General features: G+C 31.3%; 2 protein-coding genes across 2 annotated transcripts; one reads left to right on the forward strand and one right to left on the reverse strand.

The window, feature by feature from the left end:
* The first annotated feature begins 3,880 nt into the window (after nt 1-3,880).
* On the forward strand, nt 3,881-5,385 carry LOC123199520 (GATA transcription factor 5-like). The gene is made up of 3 exons (XM_044614558.1): nt 3,881-4,046; nt 4,138-4,443; nt 4,535-5,385. Exons 1-3 carry the CDS (start codon nt 3,900-3,902, stop codon nt 5,189-5,191), a joined length of 1,110 nt encoding a protein of 369 aa, XP_044470493.1. The 5' UTR covers nt 3,881-3,899; the 3' UTR covers nt 5,192-5,385.
* A 4,389-nt stretch (nt 5,386-9,774) lies between these two features.
* On the reverse strand, nt 9,775-10,458 carry LOC123199519 (ctenidin-3-like). Its single transcript, XM_044614557.1, has 2 exons — nt 10,194-10,458; nt 9,775-10,133 (listed from the first exon to the last, which is right to left on the reverse strand). The coding sequence occupies exons 1-2, from the start codon at nt 10,456-10,458 to the stop codon at nt 9,775-9,777; spliced, it is 624 nt and encodes a 207-aa protein (XP_044470492.1).
* Nucleotides 10,459-11,047: the final 589 nt, after the last annotated feature.

An 11,047-nucleotide genomic window follows, 5' to 3' on the forward strand; every position in this document is an offset into this window, starting at 1 on the left:
AACACTGGAGAAGAAAAAACAATGTCGGCAAGAGAAGCTCTAGTGCCATGATGCATCAATCTCAAGTTGAGCTAGGAGCAAAATTTTCTTCAACTTATTCAAGTCATATCGCTGCCCAAGTTTGATGATTTCATATTTTATTTATTCAATTACATATTTAACTCTAATCTCTATTTGTATAAATTTAAGACTCTGAAAAGACAAAAAAAAAAGCCTTTTTATCGTTCTTTAAAGTACTCATCCAATAACACCTTTGTAGACACATATAAACTCTTGTTTTGTAGCCAACCCCCCCGTTAAAAATTTTAGTGTGTTTTTATCTTCTTGAAAAATATACCTTTTTGTTGAAATTAATCTTATCAATGACAACGTTAGAATATGAGATAACTCTCGGAAGCTTACTCGTGAAGGGAAATGTAGTGTTGAATGATGGATGTTAAATGGGTTGTTGATTCTGCAATAAAAATGGCTTCGTAACTTTTATAAAAAGGAAACTTCCTTAATCGATTTCTGTCAAATTTGTCTCTTGTAATTAATGGTGATGAAATACGTACAGACGAGAGACGATGCTCTTGATTTTAATAAAACCCGTGGGGTGGGAAATTTCGGAAAATTCCGTAATTTCCCGTTTTTTTCTCACAATTTTTTCTTTCAAAAATACCCCCACCTAAATTGAAGTTTTTATTAAGAGCCAAATAAATCACATGGAATAAATAATATTTCAAGTTTATTAATCAATTTTATAATTATTATACTAAATATATCAGTGAAAAAAATTCAAATTCATAGCTTCCTTTACATAAAACCTCTTTATTATCATTTAGGTTATTTTTGAATTGTTTCCATTTATATTATTTAATTGTCAAATATAAAATTTGAATTATATTTATATAAAAATCAATTGAGATTGAGTGTATATAAATATAATGTTAATTGATGAGATGTTAGATTCACGTTTTAGTAAATGCAAAAATTTTTAGTTTTACAAAACAAATACAAATTGAACGTTAGGTATGGTTTGGTAGTACTGCCCACACCATAAAATGGCTTGGACTCATATGGAGTTCCAATCAAAATAGGGGTTTGACTAAAATAAATTATCGATTGAATTATAATTCAATGAATTTATGTTTGTTCAAGTATATTCATTTTGGTTCAAAGCCCTCAGTTTAGTTTAAAAGCCGATTAGATTCAGACTTGAGTCTCGATTGACATAAGAGTTTGATTAAAATGAACTGCTAATTGAATTGTGAATTGATGAGTTTAGGTCAATCCAACAACGGTTCATTCTGGTTGAAAACCCCCGACCAAGACTGATTTTCAATCACACTGACCGGCTTAGTCCAGTTTTTATGACAGTAGTTAGCTGTTTGAAATGAGAGAGAGCCAAAGCCACTAGAGTATTTTAAATTTTGGAAATTAAAAAAAAAATAAAAAGAACTCGAAAAATAAGCAGATATGTCACATGTGGACTAACTTGACCTGGCAGAGTAGTATCCAATTGTAACTTAACACGTATACAAACGAGGCTGGGCGGCTGAAAATGCTGATGGCCTGAGCCGGCCCCTCTACTAGTCTAAGTTTGAATTTCATACTGACACAACAGTAAGTGAAGGAAGCCATAAAAAATAATAATAATAAAACGCATATTGAAGTTGAAATATTTATTGATTGGCTGTTAGTTCATAGACATTTGGAATCATTTCAGTTGTGCTACTTGCAGACAAAACCCGGCCTCATGTCTCTGGTTTGCGTTCAACTTTTTTTACTTGCTTCGCTTCAAAGGCATGTTGTGACTTTGAAATAGAATCAATTTGACTTAGATTTATCTTTTCGTAATATCAAGTAAGTTAGAATTGATTTAAATATTTATATACTTTTTAATCAATTTTAAACTTTAATTTATTAATTTTAAGATATCATAATATAATTAAATTATTATTCAATCTAATAATGTATAGTTGTTGATAATAATGTCTATAATATATAATGATAATTACATGAAATAAACACTAATTATACATCTCACCCTCAAAAATATTTTATATGATATAAAGATCTAATTGTTCTATAAACATTTTGTTTGTTAAATGGTCAAGATACATGTCTTACTAAAAGTCAATTTCAGCATGTGTTTGTATGGTTAACAGATTTATATAAATTTATTTATTGCCAACATAATGAATTGTATGTAGGCACACATATTAGGGGTAGATATTGATTTTAAAGGCCTTATCTTATACCTGAAGGACCCAAATGTAATAACCCATAAAATGGATGGATAGAAATGGAATTATAAGGTGTTGAGTTTATCAAATTTGGAAAATGATGTGTTTAAAAATTGGATAAGAAACATGACATATAAATAATAGTGCATAATATATATACAATCATTCATTATTTTGGTTTGAGATTATCTAATGATTTTCAATATTTATAGTTTATCTATGATTATTCATTATTTTAGGTTGAGTATATCTGAAAATCTAGATTATTATTTATCGTGTTTTATATAAAAAAATCAATTTTCGACATTTAAAAAACTTTTCTTTTATATATTCAAATAACACCTCTATCTTGTTTTGTTCAGGATAGAATCTTAGCATATTCTTGAGTCTCTTCTTTGTTTCTCTTCGCTCGAGTGTTTCATATTGATGTCAATGTTTCATCTTTTATTTGGATTGAGAGTGATTTATACGTCCACCTACTCTAAAGAAGAGGGAGTGATCTCATTAAGTAAGGTTTAATCTTTTGTTTCTCTTCACTCGAGTGTTTCATATTGATACTGATATTCCATTATTTGCTAATTGAGAGTAATTTATATGTCCACCTACCCTAAAGAAGAATGAGTGATCTCATTGAGTAAGATTTCTGTAAAACCTTCTATAATTCGTTATTGTAATGAACATGTTCCTAAAATAGACCCTTTTAGATGGACCCTATAATAGTTTATGGCTGAATCAAAATTTTATGTGTAGTATTAAAATTTTTTGTTATTGTTTTTGCTGCCTATTAAACAATTTTGACGCCATAAATACTTAGAATTTCATGTGCGAATCAATATTACATAAAAATTAAGAGTTATGAAGCATGTGACATGTCTAATATTTGAGGCTAAATAAATTAGAAAGCAATGAGCCGTAAATGGAAAGAATGCTACATCATTAACTAAAAGATGCACAAAATAAACAACACCAGGCAACAAGAATGGTGGCGCCCTGCACATTAGTCAAAAGAAAATGCCCATATTCTGCAAAGGAAGTCAAGATAGATTCAAACTGAGTTAATTTAATTTGAATGAGTCAAACTTGTATTAAAACTTTAATATAATTTGATTCAAGTTTAACTTGTTTGCTTTTTTAACAATTTTGTTTATGTTGTTAATGATATTATATACTTCAATGATAATATTATTTATCTCATTAATAATCTTTTAACAATACAACTAAAACCTAAATTGAATAATATGGGTTCAAGTTGAGCCTAAGCTCGATTCGAATTCACTCGTCTAATCAAACATAAATGAAAGCAGACAAATTTGAAAAATATCAAAAAACATATATTTTATTCAAATTGGATAATATAGATTCAAATTGAGTTCAAACTGACCCTAAATTTGACATAATCCAACCGTCCAACGAAGAATGAGTGGAAGATGACAAATTTGAAAAAAAATACTATAAAATATATATTGTAACATAATTAAAGAAACATCTGGTTTCGAGAAAATATTCCAACATTCTTTTAGTATATTCTTTTTTAACTAACAAAAATGGCACAATATTTATTGATATCGGTCTATCGAAATGTATTATCAATTTATTATTTTATTAATATTTATAAATAATTTAGTATAACTCATCATTTTTTGTAATAAAAGATTATATGGAAATCTGTTTATGGAATCCATGGACCCCGTCACACCTTATTCAATGCCTTACCAAACCCAGAGTCCTCATATCCTCCCACTCCATGTCTCTGCTTCCATTTATCTGCCTGCAGCCAACACCATGCCTCTGTTATCTTCTTCTTCTTCTTCTGTTGAGGTAGTTGACTTGATTTCTCATGTGGGGAACGTAAAGCCTTTGTTTTTATTAAGTTTTTCATGCGTTAAACTACTGGTTTTGTGTGTCTCAGGATATGGAATGTGTTGAAGCCGTTTTGAAGACCAGCTTAAGGAAGAAAATGGCCCCAAAATCTAACCCTCAACCCGTTTCGGCTCGTTTCTCAGCAATCAATACCCAATATGTTGAAGAAGACTTTGTGAATGGCTTCTTTGACTTCTCGAACGACGACGGTTTTGATGAAGAAGCAGAGTCCAAAGATATAAACGCCAACAACTCTGTGGCACCGAAGCAAGATGAACAAATGGGTGAGAACGAATTGGAACCAATTATCAATTTTGAAGATTTGGGTCCCGTACCAGGCGAACTCGTCCTCCCGGTGCTCTATTTTTCTGAGTTTTGGTTGAAATTTTGTATTTCAATGGCTTTTCTTCGGCTGTTTTGTTTACAGAAAGGTGGCATTTTTACAGGCTCATGATGTTGAAAACCTTGAATGGTTGTCGCATTTCGTGGAGGATTCTTTCAACGAGAACTCTTCAACGTTCACCGCCGTGACTTCACCGGTGAAAGAGAAAGGAAAAGTTGCTGAATCAAAACCACCGGCTTTGAATGCTCATTTCATTGCTCCGGTTCTAGCCAAGGCAAGAAGAAGCAAACGCTCAAGGGCTGGCGTACGAGTTTGGTCAGTTGGGTCACCTGCTTCATCGGACAGTTTTTCAAGTTCGTCTTCTGGCTCTTCGACCCCTTCAAGCCCTTGGCTTTTTCGCTCCAACGCAGGTTCATCAAATCAGGAACCCAAAAGGCAGAGGAAAAAATCTGAAACGGGTTCCAATGGAGCTGGGTCCGGGCCCGGGCCCTTTTTCGTAAGAAGGTGCTGCCATTGCGGTGTCCTAAAGACTCCACAGTGGAGGACGGGGCCGCTGGGAGCCAAGAGTCTTTGCAACGCATGCGGGGTCCGGTACAAGTCGGGGCGTCTCTTACCCGAATACCGACCGGCTAGTAGCCCGACCTTTTCCAGTGACAAGCACTCGAACCACCACCGGAAAGTGCTGGAGATGCGACGGAAAAAGGGATTAGCGGATCAGCTAGAACCCGGCTATGACAGCATTCCGGTCCGTATGTATTGAAAAAATAGTACACCCGGTTTAGCTAATGTAGTCCTAGTTGAGGTCTCTTTGGAATTATTGTACATTTAGGTTCCTGGCTGGGCTGTTACTTATTGGGAAGACTTTGGGTATGTACTAATTAGTCTATTTAATCGAGTTCATGTTTAAGCGTTTCTCGTTGTTTCAGATTTTATACTAAATGCCCTCTTTGGACTTCTGCTTTTGTTGATTATGTTTAGATGAAACCGTTCAACCTTTTCAGGGTGGCCTTGAAATGCCAAAACATTGTGAAGGCAGGATAAGGCGGCAGCAAGGCGAGACATCTTGTACCCGCGAAGGAAATCATTCTCCATCTTCCCTCTTTTTCTTCTTTCCATCAAAAAAAAAAAAAATTATTCCCCTTTTCGCTCTCATTATTATAAAAACTAATATAATATATATTATATATAAAAATATATTTATAATAATTCAAATTTAAAGATAATTTAATATTTATAGATTTATAAGATTTATGAAAAATGGATCAAATGAAGAGGGAATAGGTTAAAAATATTTCTATTTTCATCTCTATTATGTTCTCAATTGTAAGAATTTTAGTTGTTTTTGTCATCATTCTCATGTTATTATTATCGAGGAATTTCTTTCTTATTCAAGAATGAGAAAGTATAAGATATGATTTAAAAAGTCGAATTATCATCTTTAGATATACAAATACAAGTATTGTAAAATGTTTTATGTTAAAATGCGAAACCTGATTATGTTTCATGGGGTCTCTTAATCTTTCTTAACTTTGAAACATTTTAAAGTTAGTGTACATAAAGTAAAATATTAATAACCTCTAAAATTTTAAATGGATTATTTTATATATTATTTCTTTATTAATCAATTTATATTTTACTTATATTTAACTTTGATCCTTCTAAGTTTTTTTTTTTTTTTTGAGTCCATGCTAATCATATGTGGAAGACATCTTTGCAAAGTTGGTTAAGTCATTACAAATCATAGTCTCACAGCCAGAGGTTAATAAAGCAAGACCCCGTGCTCTTTTGCATAGTTAGAGGGCATAATATAAGAAGTAATTGTAAAATCACATAAATTTGTCTTATTTTAAGTGATTGATTTTGGTTTTCCATTTCTTTTCTTTTGATTCATTTACAAGCATCCCACCCTCAAATCATTAGAGTTAATCTAGTTTCTTGTTGGATGAAGTGATGTTGGGAAGCAATCGGGGCTTTAATGTTTGATATCTTCGTATCAAGTGGAATTAAGATATTTAATCATACATTGTGTTTAAAACTTATAAGATCATCATTATCTCATTTGATAGAAAATATTAAAGGAAAAATCAATCAATCACCATGATAAACAGTGACGACATGATCATTCATGAACGATTTACAATAACAGTCAGTTCAACTTATCCTATATAATTTGATGACTAGAGTTTTACATTACACGTAACTCGTTTTGATTCGAAGAGACATTCATAACATTACACTTTTCCACCTTCAATCTCACAAAATATTCAACAATGTTTATTAGACCAATAACTTTGCAATTATTGGGGTGCATAATGCACATTTCATGATTTTGGCTAAACCTTTGGCCTTGCAAGCTTTCGTCTTGCTCTTATACTGTGCACTCCAAATTTAGATGTGACCACATATTTCTTCTTGAGACTATAAAGAAGAATAGTAAATCAATTGTATCTAGTGTTTTATATAGAAGAATTCAAACTAAACCAAATAAGGGTTGACTCAAATTTATAATATATAGTTTGAGTTTAAGTTTATTTGACCTAATACACAATAAAATTATAAAATTATTAATAAAATAAATAATATTATCAATAAAATAAAAAATATCATCAAATGAATAAATAATATTATCAATAGAGTAAGTAATCTTATTAAAAAGATAAACGAATCAAATACGGATTAAAATTTTAATTTAAATTCAATTTATCCAAATTGAATAATAGATTTTAAGTCAAACCATCGATACTTCTATGTTTTTTGAAATAGCCTTTTCAACTACTTCATAGAATTTTTACATGAACTGGGTTTTGTCCCCTTAGGTATGCATATTTCATCTTCATTGTATAGGTAACTCAAACAAAAATTAGCGAGACTATCGTAATGTATGTCCCAAGAGTAAGACAAAATTTTAGGTCAAACTTCTGATACTTGGGAAAGTTGAGTTAATCGTAATATTTAATAACTCTTGCCTTTGAATCGTGGTTTACTATTTGTGGAGTGCCTGCCTGCCATTGCCATATGTCAAAAGTCTTCTGTTTAGACTTATTTACAAGCTTCATGAGTCAAATACTTGTCACTTTTCATCACTTCGATATCTTTGCAAACATAAAAAGTAAATAAGCACGAGTATTCTAATATTAGTGCTTAGTTTTGGACCTTTTGGTTTTAATTTGAAGTAATATAATATCTCAATTGACCCACCATGTTTCACACAATGTTTTTTGTTCTCAACAATAGGGTTATAATTGGGTTAAAAACTGACTTATCGTTTGATTAGTCTCATTAATCGAATAGAAAAGTGATTTTAATATAATATAATTTGAATTTTGAAATTTTTTTTAACTAAGATGATACTAATATGATATCATCATAACAACTGAATTACATGAATTATAATTCAACTTTAGTTCAGTTTGATCTAATAGTTAAAACAAATTTTAATTATTATTATCAAATTTGATTTTGAGTCTTCATCAAATCAATCATTCTAATCTAAGTTAAAATCACTGGTTTCAATAACTCATAAACCTCGGTAATAAAGGTAATTTGATAAATCATGAGAAAAATTTGGAGAATTACATACTTGCAATTAAAACGTTTTCTTATAAGACTCTTTTATCATTAGAAAAAATAAACTCAACACATTTTTGTAAATAGGAATTTGAAATAGAGAACATGATCAAATTCTCTCTCTTTCTTAATATATATTTGTGACTTTAATAATATATACAAAATCAACATTAAAAAAATGATTAATCATATAATCAACAACCGAATATATAACTTATAAATTGATTGATCTCAAATATAAGTGGAAATCTTCTATCTTAAAAATATTAAAAAGAATGACAATTTTAGATATTATTACCATCTCCTAATGACAATTTTATATTAAAAATTATAAATTGGAAGTTGGAAGTTGGAAGTTGGAAGAGAATCACGAATATTTCAACAGACCAAATTAGATGACATCGAAGGTATTGAGAATGATCTTTGTTGAAAAGGAACAAATTAGTTATAAGTTAAGATTTTCTGCCTAAACAATTAAGGTCAAAATTAAATTTAAAGCCGGCCCTTCACTAATGAAAATGATTCAATTTCAATGCAATCCACCAGGAAAATCCAAAGGCAAGATGCCCTTCACCTTTCTCCGTCACCATTATTGTTCATAATTGTGAGTACCGATACGTCAACTAATAATATTTGTTAATGCGTATTTGTTCAAACATATATAAATAAAATTATGTATATCTATTTTAAATATATAAATAAATATATGTTTGATATATATCATCATATGATATAATAATTTTGAATTAAAAATAAAATAACACATAATCACATAATAATATATATAAATATGTGTCTATTTATATATAAATACATATAATATTTTTTATATATGAAATACAATACAGATGTTTTGTACCATGCTATGCGGGAGATCCCACTTTATTTTATTGTTTACAAGAATTAATATTACAAAAATTTTCGATAATATTAATTTTTTAATATTCATTTTTAGTAATTCATTATCCAAAACAAAACCTTGCAGAGGGCCCAGGCCTTATTTAGCTCCTATACAAACAGTTTGTATGAGAGTTGAAGACAATTTTGTAGACCCCACGAAGCCCAAAGATTTTTTTTTTAAAACAATAAATATGGGCCAGTAATGGGATGTTGTACTCGAGTTATTATTATTATTTTATAATAAATAAGGGCCAGTTATGGGATATTGAACTCGAGTGTAACTCCAAAATTGGTTTTGGTCTACACTATTTGAATTTAAATCGAAAAAGTTGAGCTCAGGCGAAAATTAAATTCATTTTATAAATAAGTTAAATTTGATTTAATTTAAATCAAAATTAAAGTTAAATTATTTTTAAATTAAATTTAAAATTTAATTTATTAATCTCAAATCATTTTAGGGTTAATTTTGTTTAGCTTTGAAATAGATCAAATCTAATTTCATACATCGCTATTTAGTGGAATATCATATAGATAAACATTGATATTTACACTTAATATAAAGAATCAAAAGTGATATCGATGCATTTTTAGTACAAAAATAAAATTATTTATGCAAATGAAATGATATGATGACATATAGGAAAAGCAATGTAAGACGAGGGTTCAAAAGTGGAATCTTTTTTTAGTTTTGAAGAAAATTAAATATATAAATAAATTTTATTAATTTATTTATACAAATTGATATGATAATATGTGATCAAGTGATATAATTATTTATTCTTTTAATTTTAAAATCAATTAATCACATATTAATACATTAATTTGTATAGATAAAATAGTAAAATTTGTTTATATACATAATATTATTCATTAATATTAGTTGTGAGGAGTACCAACTTTCCCCTTGACTGATTTTTTGTGTACACCACCACGACGGCCACCACATCCCCAAATCCAACAATCACCACCTTTTCCGTTGTCTCCACCGTTATCTCCTCCCCATCCCCAACCACCACCACCCCCACCTCCACCTCGACCTCCACCTCCACCTCCACCTCCGCCACCTCCTCCCTCCTCCTCCACCCCCACCACCACTTCCTTTGCCCCATCCATGTCCACTACCATTTCCTCCACCCCCACCCCACCCCCACCTCCTCCTCCACCACAACCACCACCACTGCCGCTGCCACCCCCTCTTCCTCCACCGTGTCCTCTTCCCTCCTTTCTTTTGTGCCCTTTACTATTTCCATTTCCACCACCACCTCCTCCTCCTCCTCCTCCACCTCCACCTCCACCTCCACCTCCACCTCCACCGCCTCCTCCACTAGCACCGCCTTTGTGCATGTTACTACCGCTCTCAGTTAAAACTCCTCTAGATGATTTACTGTTTCTTTGTCTTACATCTTCAACCACAGTAACGTTGCTTTCCCATGAAGCCTCCAAATTAAAACTAGCATTGACCTCAGCAGCATTACCACTTTCTTCAACCCCATGAACCAAACTTGAGCTCAACACCGCTGCAAGTATCAGAAGCACTCCAAATCCTCTTGAAATCTCCATTGCTTGCGCTTGAGAATGCATGAGAGACTACTGCTATTATATACCGTGGTCATTGTCCACCAAATGATCTAGCTAATACGAACAGGGACAGCTCCAAACAGTCCCCACAATGCATATATTTAAATTGAAGCAAGCAAAGCTAGCTAACATTGAAAGGCTGCAAAAGCAATGATAAGAGATAGTTTAAGATGGCTTGCGGCGCAATTTGTCCCCACCTCACCACCATATCCATTTGCACTCATCATCGCCTCCTGCGTTCACTACCTTTAACTCTCACCTAAACTCTGTTTTGATTAACACAATATAAACACCTCTGAGATATAATTGAATCTAAGCCATATAATTTATATGATACATAATTAATTATACGAGCTTATTCAAAGTGTTTAAATCCAATGGTTTTTATCTTCAGTAAAGCAAGTGGTGCAAATTCTAACGAACTATAGGGTATATGAAATTAATGAAACAAATATACTTAAACCAATATAAATAATAAAGAAAAATAACGCGTAATTTATCCTAAATTACCAAAAAAGAGGGTTATGTTTAACCGAGTTAATATTATTCTAGTATCTAATCGTCTCTTTTG

The sequence above is a fragment of the Mangifera indica genome, chromosome 16, assembly GCF_011075055.1.
Source record: "Mangifera indica cultivar Alphonso chromosome 16, CATAS_Mindica_2.1, whole genome shotgun sequence".
NCBI lineage: Eukaryota > Viridiplantae > Streptophyta > Magnoliopsida > Sapindales > Anacardiaceae > Mangifera > Mangifera indica.